Raw genomic sequence first — 25,080 nt, 5'->3', positions numbered from 1 at the left:
CAGCTCGGTGCAAAAAGAAACAACTCTCTCTCTCAACTCTTCGTTTTAGATGGTTAATGTCTAGCAGGCTCTCTCTTTGTCTCTCTTGACTATTCACCTCCCATGCTCTTCACATTGCCTCCCACACGTCGAGCCATGAAGCTCAAAATGCTCGGAGGTTTTCTTAGCACCATGTGAACTATCTGAATCCTCTTTGCCAGCTCCATTCCGCAGTCCGTTCATGCAATCTACCATCATCACTATGTTGCAAAGCCCTGGGACTCATTGCAGGTTGTAGTAGAGAGAGAGAGAGAGAGAGAGAGAGAGAGAGAGAGAGAGAGAGAGAGAGAGAGAGAGAGAGAGAGAGAGAGAGAGAGAGAGAGAGAGATGTAGCCTCTCAGCGTCGATCATCAACACTTCTTCATTATTAAACAACTGCCTGGGTTGGGGACATCCCACAGCCTCACAACTTGCACATGGGCACTCCTTCTTCCCGAGTCTACAACAAAGGGTGAGTCTGTGTGTGTGTGTGTGTGTGTGTGTGGGTATCCAACTGCTTTTAAAATCCCTTACCATGAGATTGATATATGTTGATGATTGACGTTCAAAGGCTACATCTGTGTGTGTGTGTGTGTGTGGATACCCAACTACTTTTAAAATCCCCTACCATGAAATTGATATACGCCCTGCATGCGGTGCCGTCGGCCAACGGAGAACTGTTGATCAACCTCCTCGACAGGTTCGATGGATGCCCTTGCCTCTCTCTCTCTCTCTCTCTCTCTACCACCCGAGAGGACTACCCAACTGCTTTTTAACTCCCCCACCACGTGAGTGATAAACTTCCCGCGCGCGTTGCCCGTTGACTTGACAACGAGCATATTACGCTCTCTTTCTATCAATCTCCGTGCTTGCCTCCCACGGCTCCAAGCTAGTGCCACTTGGCCGCCTGAAAAGGGCTCTCCCTTATAGAGTTTTATAGATAGATTTAGTTATATATAAATATAGATATACATTACCTGCAAGAGCCTGTCTCGAGGCGAGTAGGGCGAGGAGGGGCAGAGAGCCTCGGAACTAAGTGGCTCGGGCATGGGGGGGTGGGATTGTGGGTTGTAGATCTAGGTTACAAAAGTAATCTGGAGTACCCTAGATTACTTCGGGGATTGCCGTTGCCCACACGTGTTTTAAGTAAATTAGGGCCTCCATGCTTCAGAAACGCGCGTAAGGCGAAGTGGTTAGTGCACATGCTTCCCATGACGCTCGCATAATGGGGTACCCTAGATTAGTTCGAAACGGGGGTACCCAGATCACTTTTGTAATCTAAGGCACCTTAGATTACAAAAAAGTAAGGGAAAATTACCAAAATACCCCTCTAATTTGTGGAAATTCCCAATATACCCCTCAAATTTCAAAAATTCCCAAAATAGCCCTGTATCTATTTTCGTTGGATCTTCAAGATTTTCTAATCTTTTTCTTGTTTGACCATTGAGATCGGTTTTTAAGTGCTTAGCATGTAATTTTTTGCAAATTACCTCCCAAAAAAAGGCAATTATGCCTAAAAATAATGAAGGAATTCATCTCCAAAGCCTACATAACCAACTCAAATCTTAGTTTTAGCATCCTGTATGGTAGACAATCACTCTTCTTATGAAAAGCTACATTTTTTTTTTGTTTTTGGAGAAATTTACTCTCACAACCAGTGGTATTTTGGGAATTTTGAAAAATTTGAAGGGCATTTTGGGAATTCATGACAAATTATGGGGGTACTTCGGGAATTTTTGAAATTTGAGGGGTATTTTGGGAATTTTCACAAATTAGAGGGGTATTTTGGTAATTTTCCCAAAAAATAATTTAAGTATTCACGTCCAGATCTACGGCCCACAATCCCCCCCCCCGCCATAGATCCCACCTCCCCATGCCCTTGCCACTTAGTCGTGCAAAGAGAGAGAGTCTATTTTCGGCAAAGGTGATTATTATTATTTATTAATTGTTAATTACTTCGATGCTTGGTCCTCTGCGTTGCGATGCATTTCGTTTCGGCTGCTGACAATGCCAAGAAAACCTGTCTTCCTGCTCAGTTATTTGTCCCTTTCATTTCTGGTTTTCGTACCATGGATTTTACTTCACTTCCTATCTGATCCTTCCTGTAGCCCATTTAGCCCAGTCATTTCAGCTTCCTCTACTGGAAAGGCTCGTTCTGATCATGTCCAGCTCAAAGCTATGGTGGTTGGCGATCTTCATCTCGGAGGAGCCACAACTCTGTGGCTAGACAGGGCACGCAGGGATGCTTTCATGAAGGCCTCCCTCAAGGTCAGACATTTGGTTCTTCTCGTTTTCACTAAGCTCTAGTAACTCATCCTGTGATGCATCACAAAGATCGTACTGGGATATTCTGTTTGTTTGGAAATTACAAAGTATTTCCTTTGGAAGGTTGTAGTCACCATCGTGCATCACAAAGATCGTACTGGGATATTCTGTTTGTTTGGAAATTACAAAGTATTTCCTTTGGAAGGTTGTAGTCACCATCGTGTGACACATCCAAATATCCGTTTGGAAGGTCTAACGTTTGATTTTTCACCGTGTCATCCATTGAATTACACACAAGAAATAATTGATCTAGGATGGACTCAGAGATATTTTGCTCGATGCTATAGTCATCCATGTGCTCTAAATGTCTACTCTAAATGTTTTGGGTTCCTCAATTTGATTGATACTTCTATTCTGTACGAAGTGAGAATTACATTTACTGGGCTTCTAAACAATTGTTCTCAACTACAATGCTTCTTTATAATTGCGAAGGACATATAGGTGTGTCTTAGCTATCTTAGATGGGATTAATTCTTAAATTGAACTAGCGTTGTTAAGTACTTTAGGAGATTTAAATCTCATATTCAACTGAAAATTCAGATTTGGATTGTTTCATGTAAAGAAACTAGGGTCTTTTGTATGCAAAGTCTTATGGTTGCTCTTATTTGTTGAAATTTTCAGCCTATTGCATCTATTTTGTATACACACTTGTGGTTGAGTTAACCTCTTCCACATCTGACACTAAAAGTTTGATGGAAATCAAACGGTTTGACAGTCAAGGTTTCGACCTTTGGCAAGAACGCATACAAGGTATCCTTTTCTTAAAGGATTGTGAAGATTCATTGAAGAGAATAAGCTGCAAGGTTTGTCTGACTTAGAGTGGGCCAGGTTGAATAAGAAAACGATGGCCTACATCAAAATGGCTATCAACATGACATTTTGACGGACATCAAGCGTTTGGACACTGCTTATACTATATAGCAAAAGCTAAAGTCCAATTACGAGAACACAACGCCTGTGAACCGGGTACATTTGATGCGAAAGTTGGTGAATGTGCAGCTTGATGACTCGAAGTCAGCTTCTGAGCATTTGAGTGCTTTTAGAGGTGTGTTGAGTCAGTTGCACGACAGTGGGCTTCAGTAATCTGGTGATAAGCTGAAATCTATTTTCTTGCTTATGACATTGCAGATACTTGGGAGACATTGGTTGTCTCCTTGAGTAACAATCCCAGCCTCACGAATGACGGTGTGAGAGCGTCTATTCTCAATGAAGAGATTAGACATAAGTCTAGTAGGGAAGGTGGCAGTTCTGCTTGCAATGCAAGAGGTAGAAATCAAAAGCGTGATGCGGGCAACAGGACTCAAATTAGAAGTAAGAGCAAGACAAAAGATAAAAATGTCACTTGCTATCAATGTGACAGAAAGGGTCACAAGAAACCCGATTGCAAATATTTCAAGAAAGAGCCGGACAGGAAGAAGGAAGCGCAAGAGAAGAAGAAGAAAGATGAAAAGAAAGGGAAAATATCAACAGGTGATTCCTTCAAGGATGCTGAAAATGCAAATGTATCCTCTAGTGTGGTCATTGAGGAGTTGTCAGATGTTGAGGAAATCTTGGTTGCGGCTTCATGTCTCTTAGATTTCATTGATGTATTGCTTAGTGCTAATGATAGCCTATCCCAATCTTGGATAGTAGAGTCTGGTGCTTCTTTCCATGTGACTCCAGCTGTGGAGTGTTTTGCTACATATGTGTGTACCTTGGTGATAATTTTGCTTGCAATATTGAGGGAATGGGTACCATGCGCTTGGCTCTTAACAATGGTCAAGAGCTTTTATTGAATGATGTCAAGTTTGTACCAAGCATTAAGAAAAGTTTGCTATCAGTTGTCCAATTAGATGCACATGGTTTTACTACCATCTTTACTAGGGATTCATGGAAGTTTCTTAAGGGTTCTATGCTTGTTGCAAAAGGGTCTAAAAGAGGTACTTTGTACTATCTTCGATGTAAAGCTTTGCCTGACAAGTTTCTTGCCGTTGTTGAAGTTGCTTCACATACAGAATTGTGGCATAAGAGACTTGGCTATATGAGCCAAAAGAGTATTGATGTGCCTTCCTCTTTGAAGAGGGTTGATGTAAAAGGCAAAACCTTGGATTCTTGTAACAATTGTCTTTATGGAAAGCAAAAGAAATCTTCTTATTACTCTCGTGTCTCTCGCAAAGCTAGTCCTCTTGATCTTATTCACTCTGATGTATGCACTATGCTTGTTAAGTCTTTTAGTGGGGCATTGTATTTTGTTACATTTATTGATGACTGTACTAGGAAAGGATGGGTGTATTTGTTGAAAAGTAAGAGTGAGACTTTTAATGCTTTTAAGAAGTTTCATGCTTTTGTCACTACTCAAAAGAGTGCTAAGCTTAAATGTCTCAAGTCGGATGATGGAGGAGAATATGTATCTGCTGAATTTCAGCGTTTTTGTGATGATAATGGGATCAAAAGGGAGTTGACAACCCCTTATAATCCGTCTTTGAATGGTGTGGCTGAGAGGTACAACCGTACTTTATGTGAGAGTGCGTTGCATGTTGTCCACCGCTAATCTTTCCCAAGAGTTTTGGGGGGAGGCTTAAAAAATTGTAGTTCATATTTGCAATAGCTCTCCTAATAGTGCGTTGAAAAATGACATTCCAGAGGAGGTTTGGTCTGGCAAACCTGCCTCTTATGATCATTTGAGAGTATTTGGCTGTGAAGCTTTTGTTCATATACGCAATGACTTGAGAACAAAGCTTGATGTGAAGTCCATTAAGGGAGTCTTCTTAGGTTATGGGGAAGAAGGTGAAACGGGCTATAGAGTGTGGTTACCACAATTTAGAAAAGTAATTCGCAACCGAGATGTAGTGTTCAATGAGGCAAAATTGCTTAAGAATGCTACAAAATCTGATTCTGACAAGAAAACAATCAGATTTTAGTCTCTTGTGCCACCCATTGATGTTGAAAACAAGCCTCATGATGCATTACCGCAAGCTGAAATTGACAATCAGTTGGTTAACCTTGAGCCAGAAGAGGTAGGACATGATATTGATGCTCCTACTGAGGATGGACAACCACCTGAATTGGTTGAAAATGATTTTCAGCAGCATGATAGAGCTGAAAATGAGTTGCCTCATGATGTAGAACCGTTGTCTGAGAATGTAGATCATTGGATATGCAGGTCAACTCGTTTGAGAAGGCAACTGCAGAGATTTAATCCCTCTTTGCATCATGTAATGTTGTAAGATGAGGGAGAATCTCTTACTTATAAAGAGGCTAAGTCATGTGAGTCAAGTAGTACGTGGAAGTTTGCAATGCAAGAGGAAATGAATGATACTTTGGGATCTTGTGCCATTGCCTAAAGGGAGAAAGGCTCTTCCTAACAAATGGGTGTACAAGATCAAGATCGTGGATGAAAAACCCAAGTACAAGGCAAGATTGGTTGCAAAAGGATATGCACAAAAAGAAGGAATTGATTTTCAAGAAATCTTTTCCCTTGTTGTAAAGCTTACAATGTTATGTGTCCTTTTTGCTCTCGTTGCGGTGCTTGATTTGGAATTGAATCAAATGGATGTAAAGATAATATTTTTGCATGGTGACATTGAAGAGGACATATACATGAAACAACCTGAGGGTTTTGTAGTTCCTACACGTGAGGAACTTTTATGCAAACTGAAAAGAGGTCTGTATGGTTTGAAACAATCATCACGGCAGTGGTATAAGAAGTTTGACACTTTTATGCTGTCTCAAGGCTTTAAACGCAACCATGCAGATCATTGTTTGTATGCAAAAGGGATGAAGATGATAGTCTCATCATACTTGTTCTCTATGTTGATGACATGCTGCTTGCCGGGAAACGTAAGACTAGTCTCGATGCTATGAAGTGTAAGCTAAATTCAGCATTTGCTATGAAGGATATGGGTGATGCAGAGCATATTTTGGGCATACGTATTAAAAGAGATAGAAAGCTGAAATTGCTGTTTTTATCTCAAGAAAAGTACATTGCGAAAGTACTTGACAGATTTAAAATGGCTAATGCTAAGCCTCTTGGAGTACCTTTACCTCCATACACCAAGCTTAGCAAAGCAGATTGCCCAAAAGATGAGGTGGCATTGAAAGGAATGACGGGAATCCCTTATGCATCAGCTTGTGGTTCTCTTATGTATGCTATGGTTGCCACTCGTCTTGACATTGCTTATGTAGTGGAACTTGTTAGTGGATACATGTCGAATCTTGGCAAAGTGCATTGGGAAGCTGTCAAATGCATTCTGAGATATTTGCAAGGTACACAATCGAAGTGTATTTGTTATGGCGAAAGTGACTTAGAGTTACATGGATATTGTGATGCAGACATGGAAGGTGACATGGATACCAGGAAATTACCAGTGGATATGTATTTGCTATTACTGGTGGTGGAGTCTCTTGGTGTTCTAGGCTACAGAAAATTGTGGCACTGAGTACTACTGAGGCTGGATACATTTCAGCCACAGAGGCTTCAAAGGAAGCCATTTTGTTGGACAGGCTTGCAAAAGAACTTGGCATGCCTGCTAGTACTCCAGTATTAGGATGTGATAGCCAGAGTGCTTTCTATTTAGCCAAAAATGCTATGTTTCATGCGCGTCCAAACACATAGATATGCAGTACCACTTCATACGTCAGGTATTGGAGGATGGTCTAGTCATCTTGACTAAGATCAATACACAGGATAACCCTGCAAATGTTCTCACCAAGAGTCTTGCTAAGGCTCAACATGAGCATTGCATACAGCTGGTGGGAGTTGATTAGCTTAAAGGCGTCATTTATGCCTTTAAGTGGGAGGTTATTGGGTTAAAGGCCTAAATAACCCCTTTTGTATATTTTATACTTGTCCAGGCTCACATTGAACCTGGATACATTTTGTAAAAGTCACTTATAATAAAAGTGGGAAAGCCACAAACTCCATATGTGAGTTTTCCCCAAATCGAACGAGCGCTCTCTCTCTCTCTCTCTCTCTCTCTCTCTCTCTCTCTCTCTCTCTCTTTCTCTCTCTCTCTCGCTCTGTGTGTGTTTTCGATCTGCAGCGCTACAGCTTCCTTGCACTCACGCCTGGCTCCACCCGGGCCCAAACCTGCACTCTTTCACCTCACGCATCTCCCGGTAGCCTCTCCTTCGCGCTTTCATGAATGTTACCACTACCACAAGAAAGGGCGCAAAGAATCAGAATGCAGAAAGATGTAGCAAAACGAGGCCAACAGGGAGAAACAGAGAGCCTCGACTGAAGTTGTAGCCTCTCACGAGACGACGGGGACCGCTCTTGTCGCGACTACGAACAACACTCTTGCTACATCGCAGTTAGGTACTTGGGTTGTTGACAGTGGAGCCATCACTCACATGACTCCCCAACAGTCTTGGTTTAGCTCTCTCAGGGAGACTCATGGGCAGACCGTCACTATGGGTGACAACCATGAGAATCTGAGATTCCAGTGTCTGGCACAGGCCAGATTACCCTCTTCCCTTCTACCTCAAACTCGAAGTTTAGTTCAATGGAGGCGCTTTACGTTCCAGACATGGCCTTCAACCTCCTCTCTGTGTCGAGTTTGGGCTCTGAGGGAGATGACATACACTTTGGGAGTGGCACAGTGACCATTTCTGATTCTACGACAGGTACTGTTCTTGCACGCAGTGAGCGCGATGGTTCCCTATACCGCCTCGCTGCTCTTCTGTCTCGGACCGTGGAGTCTTTTCCTCTATGGCATGCACAATTTGGACATCTATGCTATTGTCACAAGGCGGGCACCACGTGCCAATAGAAAAGAGCAGACTAAATAGACTTTTAGCACTTCAATAACAACTGCCCCAAACCTTGGCGTCCCTTTTGGTATTTCTTTATATTGCATCATCAAAGTACAAGTCGGTACTCCAGACTTTGCACCTTCTCCAGGAAGCAAACCAGAGAATGAGCCCTAGCCTCATATTTAAAGGCCCTTGGCCTAAAAAGCAGTTTACATGAAAGCTTTCAAACTCAAAAGCTTTTGGTCCAAAAAGCAATTTACATGAAAAACTTTCAAACTCAAAAGCTTCTGGTCCAAAAAGCAATGCCAAAAGCTGTCAGCGTAAATCACGGAAATCCGTACAGCCTGCCACGTCATCATGCCAGCGCAATGGAAAGCAGCCATGCTGTTGCAGTTTTAGGGTTAGGTTTTCTAGAATTTGGGTTTGCAGGTTTTAGGGTTAGGGTTTTCAGAATTAGGGTTTCAGCAGTTAGGGTTTTTGGAATTAGGATTTCAGCAGTTAGGGTTTCCAGAATTAGGGTTTCTGGAATTAGGGTTTCAACAGCTAGGGTTTCCAAAATTAGGGTTTCAACAATTAGGGTTTCTAGCAAAAATTAGGGTTAGGGTTTTCTGCACTCGGGCAACCACCTCATCACTCTGTGACACTTCTTTTGTTGCTTGTTCTTCTTAGGGTTTATGTCCCTCGGCCAGTGGCTCCGTTCTTCAGTAGGTCGACACGTCAGCAGTTTGTTACATCTCCCCTTCTTGAAAGAGAGTAATCGTCCTCGATTACAGCATATCTGCAAAACAACTCAAGTTAGTTCAAAAATTTTTGAGGGCCATTCCGAGGGACATTCCGAGGGACAATCACTTTGCTCTTTTTATTAAGGAGTTAGCTTCTCTTTTCTGCTCTTTTGATCAAGGAGTTAGCTTTTCCTTTCGGCTGTTTTGATCAAGGAGTTAGCTTCTCCTTTCGTCCAGATCGGAACTCTTGATATTTTGGCGTAGTAAAATTAGCCATCACACCCAAACTGTACTGATCTTCCACGGGTGTCTTGATGCACTAAAATTACATACCCAGGCAATCTCATCCACTTAGGAATATTCAATAGTTGGCACATCACAATGCAACACAAATGCTTACATATGCATGTTACAAGACATAGAAACATAAAGCCGCCGATGAACACTCCTCCCGCATAACCTAACAAGGTCCGGGCCGGGAGATATTAAACGACTCTCTCATCACTCCTCCCGCATAACCTAAAAAGGTCCGGTCCGAGAGATAGAGGCCTTTTACAACCAAACGCCTCCTAGACCGTAGCTTGTGTCGTTTGGAGGTGCTGAGAGTAACCATTGCTTAGACTTCTTAATACTCCTCCCGCATAACCATCCAGGTCCGGGTCGGGAGTCACAACAACAATTATTTCACAAGCATACAACAAAACGCTCCCCAGGCATCGGCCTGCGTTGTTCGGAGGTTTTCAAACATACAACGAAACGCTCCCCAGGCATCGGCCTGCGTCCTTCCGAGGTTCAAACAATACCAAAACAGTATTTCTCACTTCTCCACCCGGGAGTAAAATCACCAATCATTGAAACCAGTATCAAACCAGAGTCAAACAATTCAAATCGGCACCAAAACAGGTTCAAAACAGATACCATCCATTTCAAACAAATTCCAAACAGGATCACCAAACAAGATCAAATAGAACTCAAACTTAAAAAGCAATCTCGACATCAGTCGAGCTCGAAAAGTCAACTGACTTTCCATCTTGAAACCTGCACCAAAAATTAGGGTTAGGTTCATTCCATAAGGTTGTAGCCGAGCACAGCATGGTCCATCAGCTCTTGGACAGACAGTGTTCCTTTGGCGGCGATGGTAGTCCCAAGAGATAGCAATCACACCGAACCTCCAAGGTCATCTGCTCGTAAAGAGACAGCTACTGAGAGATGTCGAGAAATTTCAAGTTATAATCTGCTAGGGTTTCCATGGCAAGCATTTCAGGATACCCCACTCTGCCAGAAGTTGCACTCCGAAGGAAGATGTCAGAAATCATAGAACTTCGGGCAAAATTTTTCTTGAAGGCTTGCCAAGTCCTTGGATGTGTGCGTCTTGGTAGCTATAGATATCAATATCTGCATGGCACTGCTTCTGAGAAAAATAGTGACTTGAAACAAATTTGGATCCTTCTCTTGTAAGTGATCTTAATTGGCTTATGCCCTGGAAGACATGAGTGGTGAAGATGGAAGCACGCCCGATGCGTGATGAAGTATGGGTGAGAGTGGCTCTGTCTGCTCTTTTGTAGGACCGATATGCTTTCAGAAAAGCACACGCCTGATGCTCTGATACCACTTCACAAGGCGGGCACCACGTGCCAATAGAAAAGAGCAGACTGAACAGACTTTTAGCACTTCAATAACAACTGAACTGAAAGAGAAAGACGACACGCGACACGGAGTGGCGGAATTCCACCCCAGAGAGTATTGGCCCCAAACCTTGGCACCCCTTTCAGTATTTCTTTATATTGCATCATCAAAGTACAAGCTGGTACTCTAGACTCTGCACCTTCTCCAGGAAGCATGCCAGAGAATGAGCCCTAGCCTCATATTTCAAGGCCCTTGGCCTAAAAAGCAGTTTACATGAAAAGCTTTCAAACTCAAAAGCTTCTGGTCCAAAAAGCAGTTTACATGAAAAACTTTCAAACTCAAAAGCTTCTGGTCCAAAAAGCAATGCCAAAAGCTGTTAGCGTAAATCACGGAAATCTGTACAGCCTGCGACATCATCATGCCAGCGCAATTTTCGGAAATCAGCCACGTTGTTGCAGTTTTAGGGTTAGGATTTCTAGAATTAGGGTTTGCAGGTTTTAGGGTTAGGGTTTTCAGAATTAGGGTTTCTGGAATTAGGGTTTCAGCAGTTAGGGTTTCCAGAATTAGGGTTTCAGCAATTAGGGTTTCTGGTAGAAATTAGGGTTAGGGTTTTCTGCACTCGGGCAACCACGTCATCACTCTGTGACACTTCTTCTGTTGCTTGTTCTTCTTAGGGTTTATGCCCCTCGGCCGGTAGCTCCGTTCTTCAGTAGGTCGACACGTCAGCAGTTTGTTACAGCTATCAACAGCTTCAGTAGGCTGATAGGACCTCTATGGTGGAGGGTTTACTAGTGATACGCTCCTCATCAGGCATATGCAAGGCTTGCCAGGGTAACATAGGGTTGCCTTTTCGAAGCAAGCATCCAACAGAGCTTCGGCACCACTTGCACTTGTTCACAATGACCTATGTGGCCCGATGAGCACTCCCTTCATTTTCTGGCTCACAGTTTTTGCTTGTGCTTGTGGATGATTTCAATACGTACACTTGGGCTTCGTTCTTAAAGCTCAAGTTGGAGGCTTTGTGTAAGGTGCAGTGGAATGGATGTTCGAACTTTGCTCAAGATGAGTGCTCCGAACTGTGCTCAAGGTTCCTTTTGCTTACGGAAGGGAGAGCCTTCCGTTCCTTTAGTGAGAGAGTGCAATGGACACACACAAAGTGAATGGACACTGTGAATGAAAGTGCATGAGACTGAGAGATAGAGAAGAGAATACGACACCAGAGACGTTGTAAAACCCTCCTCCGAAGGCCCCACTCTCTATGGCGAGAGCGGTCTACTTATGATTGCACAAATCTCTCCAATGCTTGGACTTGCTGACGATGTCGACGACGACGAGACGGGCTGAAAACTGAAAACGCTAAGGGCTGAAATCTGCAAATCTTTATCTGCTGAATTCTGACTCTATGTCGGTGACGATGTCGATGACGACGGTACGACGACGACGCGCTGAAAACGCAGATGCTGAAATCTGCGTTTTCCGGGATGAAACTGTAAACTTTGCTGGATCCGACCGTGCGGCGAGGCTCTGTTGTGGGAAGGTGAGATCTGCGAGGTTCGGGACTTCTTCTGCAATGTCAAAGGCTGAAAACTGAAAACGCTGGTCCTATGGCTGATTCTGTCGCGATGATCTGCAAAAACACTGAGGTTGTGCTGCAAACCAAAAACGCTAGGGCTGAAAACTGACCTTGTGGGGGAATTTGCTAACGCTAGGAAATCTGCTGTCTTGCTGTGGGAATCTGCTAACGCTAGGGTTGATCTGGTGTCTACTGTCGCCAGGAATCTGCAATTGCAAAAACGCTGGCTGATCTGGTGCAAAAACGATAGGCCTTCTGTTGAGAGAAAACGCCCAGAGTTGTTGCGGGGATTGGTCTTGCTGAGAAGTTGCCTGTTGACAAGGTGCTCTTGCCGCCTCTTCTGTCAATTAGTGCTAGTCTAGGTTTGCTTATATACAAACTTACTCAATTTGCCCTACCTACTTTCCAACAAAAGTCACTTAAAAATAATAAGTGAAAAATATCAAAAATAGGGAAAATAGACTAAATGCATTGGAAAATTCCTCTGAAGGATTCTGATGAGAATGCTTATGACCATGCTGTGTGCAGCCAGAGGATATGCATCTACACTAAGTGATTGGTCATGCACGATCTGCGAACAGACTCACAAAAGTGCCAGATCACTTCCTATTCTAGACTGACTTGACTGAACTGAACCCTTGTCGTGCTATAGCTTGTCCACGGATACATAGGGTTGGATGTATCACGTGCCATCCCCTCCTTTTCAAAGTGAGGTACTGGTACCGAACTGTATGGTGTCGAGGGAGATGACCAATAGCATCCGGAATCCTGGAAGGGACTCTTCGCCGGCCCACTCTGATGTGTGGGTCGTGCGGTACTTGAACTTCATAAAGGTCTGCAACGCTTGCTTCTTTGGGCCGCGCCGAAAGCGACAAAGTCATCTTCAATGCTTCCACTTCTTCTAGAGTCATGCGTCTATCTTCTTCAAGAATCTCCATGGCTGAAAATTCCTGAAACCATTTCCAACACAAAACCATGAACATACCTATTCCGTGTAAAGTGATTGGAAAAAATCTTGTGTTCCTCAAAGACTGTGCATGCAATGTAGATGAACAAAGAGACGGAGTGCCAAACCGTTCACCACACACACGCAAACAATGAGATCGAATCTTTCTCTTATGATCTAAAGCAATCAACTGTGGCAATTCACAACGGAAATGCCCATGCTTGGTGCTCATAGTTTCATGTGCTCTTTCTACAAATGTGTCATGCCAAGGAAGAGACATGGAATGTGACTTCCTTGAATGCATACTTTTCAGCTTTTCATGAACAATCCGCATATATTTGTGCTCATTCATGAGTGAAACGTGCTCAACGTACAATATGTCATGCCTAGGAAAAGGGATCACATAAAGACGCTGAAGAAAATACAGGAAACGATCACGAATGAAACACTCATACAATGCGTGCTGACTAATCATGTGAACACATAATACTTCGTGTGGGTTCTTGAGACCTAGGCTCGAGAGCCAAGATCGGTTCTTCTTGAAGGGGTTCTTTGGACCCAGGCTCGGGAGCCAAGATCGATCCTTCGTGATTGATCGAATCTGCAACGAGGTTAGCTTCGCTAGAAAAAGTATCAACTAACTCATCATCCTTGTGAACAATCACGTCATCTTCATGCAAATCATCATGTTTGTGAGAAATCACATCTTGATCATGCAAATCATCATGCTTGTCATTGTCATCCAAATCATCATGCTCATCATTATCATTCAAATCATCATGCAAATCATTGTCATTCAAATCATCATGCAAATCATGTGTTTCTTGCTTTGGAGAAGTACTGAGAGAGTCTCCTTTTCCTGATTCCGTGCAAAGTGCGTCTGCACTTGAGAAAAAAGTCGCCACAACTCTTTCATGTGTTGATTGCTCTTCTCTTGTCTTGCTTTGTTCTCGCGGTCATATTCTGCTTGTCTTTCATTGTTCTCACGATCCAATTTGGCTTGTCTTTCTTTGGCTTCCAAGCGTGCTTGCTCGCTCTCACGCACTATGGCTGCCATTCTTTCTTGGTATTTGCGCTCTATGGCTGTTATACTTTCTTCGCTTTCTAACTTCCTGTCTATCATCCTCTTGTCGAAAGCCTCCATAGGAGTTAGTGCAATCCTTGGCGTAGATGGGGAAGGGGGAGGGTCGGGAAAACCTCTTGGTGGGGAAAATTTTTCTTCGCCTCTCTCATGCTCATCACCTCCAAGCGAAGTATCCATTCCGCTTCGAGTGATGATCATCCACTGAAGTCTGGGGTTCTTGTGGTCTTGGGTTCTTAAGTTCACGAGGAACTTGGGTTCTTGGGGTCTTGGGGTTCTTGAGGGTCTTAAGGTTCTCGAGGTTCTTCTTTCGCTTGCAATCTGTGTTAGAGAAGGATCTTCTCTTCACCCGAGTTCTGCTCTTTCCGCGGGCGCACCCCTTGGCGGCCTTGCGCTCACACCAAGGTTGCTTTTTCCTACCGTCAGATCACCCGCACAACAGTCCCCTCGCGTCTTCGGACCTCCTGGGGGTATTAGGGACCGTTTAGGACCGAAACCCTAAACCTGCAAAAATACACAGCAGGCTGTATTTCCCTGTTTTGGGCTCCGTTTTGCGCGTCAGTCGCATCCATAGCAAGCAAGGTTGTTTCCGTATGTACGTACGATTTGGTTCCGTACCGTACGGTACGTCCGTATGGTATCCGTACGATTCCATACATACCCAGTGTAAAAAAAATAAAATAAAAAAATCTCGGGGAAAAAAAATTAAAAAAATCCGCCGACGTTGCCTATTCTCCGTGGTCGGACTGGTTGGGCGAGGCCTTTAATTAGTCCACCTATCCTATACTGGTTATTATCACAACAGAGAACCAGAGAGTAGAACAGAGTCTCTGCACAGAGACCAAGGAAGGATTTACCGCCGCCGATAAGGTTCTTTCTCCCTCCCTCCCTCCCTTTGTGTTTGGAGTCTGCAAGGAGGCACTCTAGAGTCCTGACCTCGCGAAAGATTGTAAGTTTTGTATTCAACTTTGAAGTGTGCGTTAATTGTGTTGCAGAGTTATCTAGCGGTTACTTAACTTGTGGGGTGATTTTAAGTGTTTTTTGAAAGTTGTGGCTATGTTTAAGTATTGTGTAGTGTTTTTAAACTAGATAGGTTGTATATATATTTGAAATTCTTTGTATTTTTAGCTTTTAAAAGATATACTACGAATTTTACGTACCTTATGGCCCAATCCATACGGTACAACGTACAATATGTACCGAACACGTACCGAATACTACGTACCTTACAACCTTGATAGCAAGTCCTCCAGCTCGTGCACCTGTATGGTTACTTGCCCTTTGAATTGGACGACATTTCTCGCGTGAAATCTCTCCGAATTCACTTGTACCTTCGGGGGATTAGCAACTAGCTAATCCAGTACCGGCTCTTGCCTCGGCAATCGCGCATGAACCCACACAACTGTACATATAGATGAAAGCCCTTGAGCGGGGCATCACATTTCTGTATTCAAAAGGGGAGAGAGGTGCGCGAGAGTAGAGTCATTGTGCTACATAGTGCAAGGGAGAAGGCAAGCTTTCCATTAAAGCTTCAACACCTGCACCAACTACTCACACACTCACTGTAAGTCACAATGAGAGAGAGGGGCAGCCCCAAGCTGATTTTTACGCCAATTCTTGGCTGAGGTGGCTTGGTTTGACCTTTTGAGGCTTGTGGTGCTGCCAAGTGTCCAATATGCCTCTTTTGAGTTAATTTCCTAGTACCCACCGACTTATAAGTGTAGCGAGGGGGCCTAAATTACTTTGAACTGAGCTTAGCGCTGGAGAAGGATGTAAGGGGAGAGCTTGTGGGATATGGGAGGAGGAGGAGGAATCATCCCAGGCTTGTGCAGGCGATAAGTTTGTGAGGCAGCTAGCAAAGGGAAGCTCAGGAGAGCGTTGTCAAGCAGGGCCGAGGGGCAATGCCGGTGGGAAGGCGGTTGGAGGAGGTGGCCACGAGGAGAAGGGGTGGAGAGGAGCACCGAGAAGCAACCAAGAGAAGCTCAAGGGCAGTGAGGCAGCGAGAGTTGAGGCAGCCAGTTCATCAAGGTGGGGAAAGCTAAGCAAGTAGTATGAAGCTCCGGTATAGGTAACGAGAGGAGGAGACTTTGATTCACTTGGGAGCACAAGTAATGTGCAGAATCACAGGATTTAGATGAGGTTCCAGATGTCGTGCTCGTAACATTCGCTGACAGTGTGAGTGGTCAGATTTGTGGATTGTAGCTGGTGTTGCCGTCCTTAATAGAGAGGCAGATATGAGTTCGAGCTCTCATAAGGGATGCCAAAGAAATGGTTCAAGCATTTGGTTCAGATGTTGAGCCAGTGGTAGGTGGTGTGGCAGATCCAAAGAGTTTGAAGAAAACTTCAGGGGGATCCGTGCTGTTTTGTGCTCCACGAAAGGAGTTGGGAGAGAGCCAGTGGGTAAGAGGTTCTCATAGCATCGAAGGAAGCTACAAGGGGCTGGGGCAGCATGGCGGAGAGCTTGCTGAGAAACAATGGCGAGAAGGTGACTTTCGAGATGTGAAGGGACCAAAGAGAGCCCCCAGAGGAGGAGTGACACAAAGGAGGAGGACCCGCCAATCATGGTTTCTTTATGTAGCGACACCATAGAGATGGTCAAAAAATAATACATTTCCCAGCCTCCCTTAAAATGGCGTGACGAAAAGACTTCATGAAAGGTTTATATAGTGAGGGAGAACTTTGAGCTATAAAGAGGCAATAGTCTGAGTGTGTCGGTGTGTTTCACCAAGCTTTCATGAACCTTCGACATATCGGACAACTTGTACGTTCTGTTCTGTACCATGAACTGGTACATTTTGTTCTCGACTCAAACTTATAGTCTTCTGGTTAACGTTAGGGGCTTTGTTGACTGGTCAAAATGACCATTTTTAAACATTGTGGGCTGCATTTTGACCTTTTTCCATGTGTTAACAAGTCTTCTGTATTTTATCGTACGTAACATCCACATTATGTCATAATTTTTGTAGTTCAATTAGTACCGCACATCTTCGTACATGTAGTAATGGTATATGATCGTACGTGTCAACCTTGCGAGTCTATAAAAGCCTGACAAGGCCGGGCGCACATCTAGATCTCTCACTAGATCTAAATGGGAAACCCAGGGGATGATATCCAAAACAGCAGGACGAAGGCTGCAAAACTGTGAGTGGAAGGGGCTAGCAAGGGTGGGAGATTTTTATTTTTTTGGGGGGGGGGGGGGGGTCGATGGCGGGAGAAGCTGGCAGCAACATATGTGTGCAATGAGCGTTTTTCTTTTGTATATCAGATGCTTTGGAAACAAGTTCTTACACATTCTGATTCCGAATCTTCTCTTGTTACGTGATTTGTGGTTTTGTGAGTACTTTAGCCCTGTTTATAGTTTGTAAGTTCAGACATTTTTGACCTTATGAAGTAGATCAAAGCAAAACTGTTTTCAGTTTGAGGAACATCTTAAAGCTGGTTGAGGGTGATGTATAGGGATTTAGCTCTCTGTAATGGAACACATCTAGATAAAGACTACATATCACTCCATCTCTGCACTGTGGCAGTATCAAACATGAGTCTGCTCGAGCAGAAAACACATTTTTTGGGGGAGGGGGACACAGGAGTTCCATGACCAGCTCTGTAATGGCCTGATTATTGAGCAACGTGCAATGTTTTCAAACATGCATGTTTGTTGCTAAAGCCAGTTAAGTGATTCTGTGTTTTTTGGTGAGCGCAGCGGGCTTTCCAGACTCTAAAACCACATTCGCTTTTGGTTCTGGGAGATGTCTCGGATTGGGGAAGGAAGTCAACCAAGGAGCAGTGGCATTCAGTGATTCTTCGATTCAAGGATATGACAATGCCTTTTTCAGGTCTGCCATTCCATGTCCTACCTGGTAACCATGATGTTGGAGATTACTACCAAATTACTACCTCCTTGATGCAGCAGTTTGTGGACGCTTTTCCTGGCCTGGATGACACAGGGAATGAAGTCTTTATGATCAGAAACATCACGTTTATCTCTCTCAATGCGATGGCTTTGGCGTGTGAAGAATGTCCCTTGTATAATACCCTGAAGAAGGTGGTGGAGCATTTAGAAGTTGTACTGCAGACTGCAGTACAGTCTGCTGAACACACTCAGCAGGCTGACTTGCCCATTCATTCACCTGAATATGCCTCTACTAGACCCATTTTACTCACACACCTTCCTCTATATAGGGAAGATGAGGGTGTTTGTGACTCAGCTGATATTCCAATATGTGCTCCATGGCATGAAGTGGAAGGAGGGTGCAAGTCACTATTTCAATCACCCACTTTGTAAGTGTAAGAATGATCCTAGTTCTGTTTGAGTTTGAGAGAGAGAGAGAGAGAGAGAGAGAGAGAGAGAGAGAGAGAGAGAGAGAGAGAGAGAGAGATTGAACGAGTTAAGGACTGAGGGTCCATGAAGAAGGTAAAAGAAGAGAACAAAACCCAAGGGGGATTTGGTGAGGAGGGAGCTAGTTTGGGAGTTCAAAATTCTTGGATGATGGCTTTACCGCCTCGATAGACTGCCCATTTACCTTGCTTGCGAGGTTCGTGCATCTTCTTGAGTTGCTTGATTTGATCTTGAGTTGAGTCGTGGTCAAACCCTCGGCAATCCAAAGGTTTGTTCCCTTTAGGAGTTGAGATTGGTGTAGCACATTAGAAAGAGAATGGGGTTTAGGAGGCGTCTTTATTTGGTAGTTTAAGGGAGTCTAACTTTAGTATTGAGAAAGAAATCGAAGGATAGTTTTTGAATTCAAATAGGCAAAGCGGCTAGTTTATTTGTATTCAAATTTTCCCCGCAAAATGAATATTAAAATATAAGGGGTAAAACCATATCATGTAACATATCTGCGGAAAGAGCTTGTGTATATTGCAGATCTCTAATCTCCACTCAAATTGGAGAGCATATGTAAGAGCTATGCAAGGCCGAAAATCATAAAATTGTTCGTCCCCTTTTTCGGGGGGGGGAAAGTGCATCCTTTGACCACTCTTACACACCACCATTCTTGCACACATGACATGCACTATTGGTCAAAATGTTAATCACCTTCATATCTCATGGCAAATAAAGAGGCCCTCCTAAACCCCATCCTCGTCGGTCATCCGAGCGATTAGAGCTCATTTCCGACAGTGGCGCCATGGGTTCGATCTAACATTGGATGTTCTTGTCGAGGAGGCAAACTTGTCTATTTCGGTCTGCTTTCCTCGCCTGCAGAGGGAGCACTTACTGCTTCTTTCCAGGATTGGTTCCGAGATCGGGTCAGTCTTGGAGACCTCGTGCACGGCAGCTTCAGTTGCAGCCAAGGCTGCCGGTGTGCCTTCAGTATGCGTTCTAGTTCGTGACACTCACTCTCTCCCGAAGGTGGTCCTCCTACCTAGGGTGAGTAGCCTTTTTGGGAAGTTTGTTGTTGGAGGACTGCGAGTTGTTGCTTCACCGACTTCGAGCTCGAGTCCCTCATGCAGGAGGCCCTTGGAGCCCTTCCATTAGGTGGATCTTCACAGAGATGCGCAGAGTTGGTCTGAGCAAGAGGTTGGAGGATCGGTTTGCTGCGAGCTTGCTTCGCTCTTGGGAGCAGCTGAGGAGTGGCCTGGAGCAGCACCAGCCCACTTGCACGGAGGAGTGCTTGAGACAACCTCTTGTTTGGAACCCATGGTTCGCACTCAGAGGGCCACCTGGTTGGTAGTAGGCCTCATGTTTCTTGGGGTCCCATGGTTGAGGGCCAAGCCCGCACTCTCGACGACTGGCTTTAGTTTCCAAGGTTGCCTGAGGAGACACAGAGCTTCCAGATACGAGGCATGAGAGAGGTGGTGAAACGAACGAGGAGAAAGGATCTCCCGGCTACACGTACCACCTACAGATACGCGTCGGACAAACCACCCGACCATAGCCACCATCCGGCAGCTCCCCCGTACTGGGGCCAGCATCCGAGGACGTAGGCGTGCACCTGTAAGACCGAGCATCCCATACCACCCGGCCTCACCTCCTCGAGGTGACCTCGCGCACTCCTAGCCTCGCGGGCTAACCACTGGCACTCTGCCAATGGGGGTCGATAACTGCAAATGAGGCCTTGGTCCCCCTTTTATTATAATGGCCGGCCACACTGGTCGGGTTCACACTACGTCCGCCCGGACACTGGACGCCCATCCCGACGGCATCTGGGCTAGGTCTCCTCTCCTGTGAGCGGGACATAACATACTTCCCCCCTTAAGAACCATGGATGTCCTCATCAATGAAGTGGCGATATTGAGCCTTCAAAGCTCTAACGGGTTCCCAAGTAGCAAACCTTTCAGATTGACCTTTCCATTTAATTTAGTACTCGTCATAAGCCTTTTGGCGCGAATGACGGGTACGATGATCTAAAACTGTTTCTGGTTCTCGAGGAATATACTCAGTTTGCATATCTTGCCATTCATTTTTCTCGATAGGCACAACAAGCCAATTTTACTTTAAGGCGGCTGACATGAAACACTGGATGTACAGTAACATCCGAAGGAAGAGCCAGTTTGTAGGCAACTTGGCCAATTTTCTTTGTGATCAGGAACAGACCACAATATCTAGCTGAAAGGTAATAATGCTTTCCTGTTTGCATAGTCTTGGAATCCTTGGGTATCTTCAGATAGACCCATTGTCCCACATCTAGAGTCCTTGGAAATCTCTTTTGATTAGCATAAGTAGTGACTCGATCACGAGCCGTTCTTATACTATCCTTAGCCAATTCGAGCATTTCCTGCATGTCATACAGGAAATCACGAGCTTGGCGTTCCTTGACTTTCTCTAAGCCAATAGCAATCGGGGATTTAGGCTCGAATCCATACATCAGCATGAACGGGCTAAATCCAGTAGCAGAATGCTTGCTACTATTATAGGCAAACTCTAATTGTGGAAGATACCTTTCCCAATCAGTCTGCCTATGAGAGACATAGGCTCTCAACATGTCCTCTAACATCTGATTCATCCTCTCAGTTTGTCCGTCGGACTCAGGATGGTCAGAAGACGACATGCTCAACTTCGTCTGAAGATGAGCAAACACATCTCGCCAAAATCGGCCAGTGAACTTAGTATCTCGATCACTGACGATATCCTCTGGCAGACCATATAGCTTATAAAGCTGATCAACAAATAAAACCGCCAACTCATGGCTTTTTACTGTCGACTTCGTTGGTATAAATTTCGCCATTTTTGTGAGTCTATTGACCACAACCCAAATAGCGTCATTGCCCCGACTAGTATTTGGCAAACCAACGATGAAGTCCATGGAAATACTTTGCCACTTGGCATTTGGGATTTCCAATGGGTGTAGCAGGCCAGCTTTCCTAAGGCGCTCGGCCTTATTGACTTGACACTGAGCGCATCTCTTGACATAGCTCTCTATGTAAGAGCGCGTTCTTGGCCAATAGAAATATCGTTTGACCAAAGCCAAAGTTCTCTAGATGCCTGGGTGCCCAACGCTAGGAACATCGTGGCATTCACACAAAATCCTTTGTCGAATCTCATCGATTTTCGGCACGCAGACTTTACCATTTCTGAACAATAGTCCACCTCTACTGGAATATTGTCGCTGTCTCGTCTCTCCAGCACGACTCACTTGGGTCTCCGGATCACCCAAGCCTGTATGCGAGTCATGCCCCGCTTCGACCTCGTTCCATATCTTACCAAAATGGCCATCGGAACAGTATAGCTCTTGGAGAGAGAGATAGAAATCCGTTGAGATTTCAGCCATAGACAAGGCATTAACCTCAAGAATCCTGCTGAGCACATCGGCAACTCGATTGCTGGATCCTTTTCTATAACGGATCTCAAAGTCAAACTCTTGTATAAGCTCAACCCATCTAGCCTTCCGGCCTCTGAGATCACCCTGATCATAGATATAGCGCAAAGAGTGGTGATCTGTCCATGCAACAAACGTAGAGCCATACAAGTAGTGCCGCCATTTCCTTAGGGCGTGGACTACGGCGTAAAGCTCCTTCTCATACGTTGGATAACACATCTCAGTGTCAGAAAGCTTCTTACTTTCAAACGCAACAGGACGTCCATCCTGATATAATGCCGCACCAATAGCATAATCACTAGCATCCGTTTCAACCACAAACGGTTTGCTACGATCCACAATGTGCAATATTGGCGCAGTAGTCACCAAGTGCTTTAGTGTCCGAAAGCTCTCGTCGAGACGCTCATTCCAGATAACAGGGGGATTACCTTTACGATGAGGACCCGAAGTCTTCGGCCCTTTCACCCCTCCTTTTAAAAGTTGCGTAAGCGGAGCAGCAACTTTAGAGTAATCTTACGAAAGAATCCAGTAAAGCCTAAAAAGGACTTTACTTGGCGTACATTCTTCAGAATGGGCCAATTTCGCACTTTATCCAATTTTTCAGAGTCAACGTGAATTCCATCGCGAGTAATGATGTGACCCAAGTACAGAAGCTCTTTCTTAAAGAATTCACACTTAGAAGCCTTAGCGTAAAGCTTCTCAGTTCTCAGTACTTCGAGAACAGTGCGTATATGCGCTAGGTGCTCGGGCAAACTTCGGCTGTAGATCAAGATATCATCAAGAAATACAACAACGAAGTTGCCTAAAAATGGTCTCAGCACATCATTCATCATTTGCTGAAACGTAGCTGGAGCGTTGGTCAAACCAAAAGGCAAAACCAAAAACTCATAGTGACCATAACATGTATGGAAGTCTGTCTTAGAAATATCTTCCAGTTTGATCTGTATCTGATGATAGCCTGATCGTAGGTCTATCTTCGTAAAATACAACGGTCCATGGAGTCGATCTATCAAATCATCCATGCGCGGGAGCGGATACTTGTTCTTGACAATGAGCTTATTCAACCCCTTGTAATCTACGCAGAAGCGCATAGTGTTATCCTTTTTTCGAGAAAGTAACACTGGCGCTCCCCACGGGGATTTACTTGGTCGAACAAAACCCCTGTCGAGATAATCTTTCAGCTGCCGCTGAATCTCGTCCTCTTCGGTTTTGCTAAACCGATAGGGTTGCTTTGAGAAGGGTTGGCTACTAGCCACCAACTCAATGCCATGATTCACTCCTCTCGAAGGCGGCAAGCCAGGAGGTAGATCATCAGGAAAAATATCCTCGAAATCAGTCATGATTCCTCGGATAAGGTTGGATTCGTCGGAATCCCCAAGTTCAACAGAAGAACATGAAACATTTTTACGAAATTCAGTGACAGAAGTACCAAGCACTAATGAATCAAACCAAGCAGATGGTACACATTGATAAAAGTCAACATCAGAAGACTTTATTTCTTTATACATTTCCAAAGCTGTAATAACTGGTATTGCAAAACCATTATTTACAGACTTCTGATTACAAAGCGACATAGATACATGAGGCATGTTCTGCTTAACAAAAACAAGAGAGTGATGTACATAGTTTATATACAATGAGTCTTGTTTATCATAAAACCATGGAATTTCTAAAATAACATCCGCTCTGTCAAGGCGCATGATGTCGAAATCCAGGTTCTCTTTGTAATCAACCAGCTCGAGCGACAAGTCTGGAACCATCCGATTCCATACATCCGTATCCATGCCACAAGCCATCTTCACGCGATACTCATGGTCACTGTCCCGCGTCCGAAGGCTCAATTTCTGCACCAATTTTGCATCCACAAAAGTGTGAGCTTCCATTATCAAGGATTACAGTCACGTCGTGGCCATTGATCTTCCTGGGGAAATGGAGAAGATCGTGCTTATCAAACACTTTGGTGCTAAAAGTACAATTAGTGCATGAACTGTGCGCTAAATGATGGATTTCAACTTGAACAACATCAGAGTTACCTGAGATATCGTGCATTTGAACCGAAGGATGGCCTTGCGGTTTCTTCGTCTTCTTCTTGGGGCAATCTTTGATTTGGTGACCCGTCTGGCCACATCCGAAGTAAGTCCCCTTCTTCACTGCATGAGCAACTGAAGCATTTCTGGCTTTCTTCTTCTCCTGAGAAGATCTCGGCGGTGATTTGGACTTATGCTAGAATCGGGGTCGCTTGCTCGAAGCACCCTCACCGGATTGATGGTCTGCAGTTCTTTTCTTCTCATAATTCGCTCCATTTATTAAGTGAAACGTCTTGGCCTTTGCCACTGCATCCTTGACGTGAGTCAGACCTTTATCTTTGATTAAGGACCAACGGTAATCCTCATGTAGTCCCAGCAGGTACATGTGCACTGCGTGCGTAGAATCCACCTTGCAGAAGGTGAGCGCCTCTTTGAAAGCTGTCGTATATTTATCAAAAGACAGAGTTTTCATCGAAAGACGCTGCAGTTTGGCATAAGCCTTCAAAGGGTCCATTTTAGCGAAATCCCTCTTGAATTTCACACAAAAATCAGCTCACGTCGTAGGCTTCTCTTGTCATGTCGCGCCACCAGGTAAGCGCCTTACTGCGTAGATAGAGAGGAATCATCTGAATCCTCCGTTCATCATGCTCCCCATGGAGATCAAAGTATGTGGTCCACTGGTGCAACCAATTATTTACGGCCAGTTCCGTAGACTCCTTCTCTTCCCCTGAGAAATTTGTAGTTTTGTACGGAATCGTGGCAGTCGGACCACCTTGTGAACGCCCAAAAGCAGCAATCTGCATCCGCAATTGCTGGAGATGGGTTTCGCCCTCGGAAATACGTTGATTGAGCCATATTTTCGAGAGTAGAGAGTCGGGAACTTAGCCCTTGCATGACCCCTTCGAGAGAGGCCAAGTGAATGTTCGTCTGAACGTTCGCGTTTTCTAGGGCGGTAACATGCTGGTCGAGAAAGTACTTGTGACCCATGTGTAGAGAGCATGTGTGAATGGAATTTGGATATTACCTGGCGCGTCGTCACGTTGCACATCTGAGCTGGAGGAATCCATTGCAAAGTGCGTGAAAAACTGGAAATTTCACGCGAAACGGGGCCTTTTTGCACTTTTCGATCGCGAAAAGTTGAAGTTCGAAGAGCTCCACGCATCGGCGTGAGCGTCTGAAGGCGAGCAAGTGATGGCGGGAGCGCGAGAGCACGAGCAGATGTGAGAGAGTAGACTCGAGAGAGAAGCAGGAGGACCAAATTTGAGTTCTCTGTAA

At 44.6% G+C, this 25,080-nt stretch overlaps 1 protein-coding gene across 1 annotated transcript in view; it reads left to right on the top strand.

The window, feature by feature from the left end:
* The first annotated feature begins 1,930 nt into the window (after positions 1 to 1,930).
* Positions 1,931 to 25,080, top strand: part of LOC147426869 (uncharacterized) — a 35,040-nt gene continuing 11,890 nt past the window's right edge. Inside the window, exons 1-2 of the mRNA XM_086498309.1 lie at positions 1,931 to 2,286; positions 17,725 to 18,302. Coding sequence (XP_086354435.1) covers positions 2,026 to 2,286; positions 17,725 to 18,302 — 839 coding nt within the window. The 5' untranslated portion in view covers positions 1,931 to 2,025. The remainder of the gene's footprint in view (positions 2,287 to 17,724; positions 18,303 to 25,080) is intronic.

The sequence above is a fragment of the Adiantum capillus-veneris genome, chromosome 24 (genome assembly GCF_014529385.1).
Source record: "Adiantum capillus-veneris isolate H3 chromosome 24, ASM1452938v2, whole genome shotgun sequence".
Taxonomy (NCBI): domain Eukaryota; kingdom Viridiplantae; phylum Streptophyta; class Polypodiopsida; order Polypodiales; family Pteridaceae; genus Adiantum; species Adiantum capillus-veneris.
This window is presented reverse-complemented; position numbering and strand designations above follow the sequence as displayed.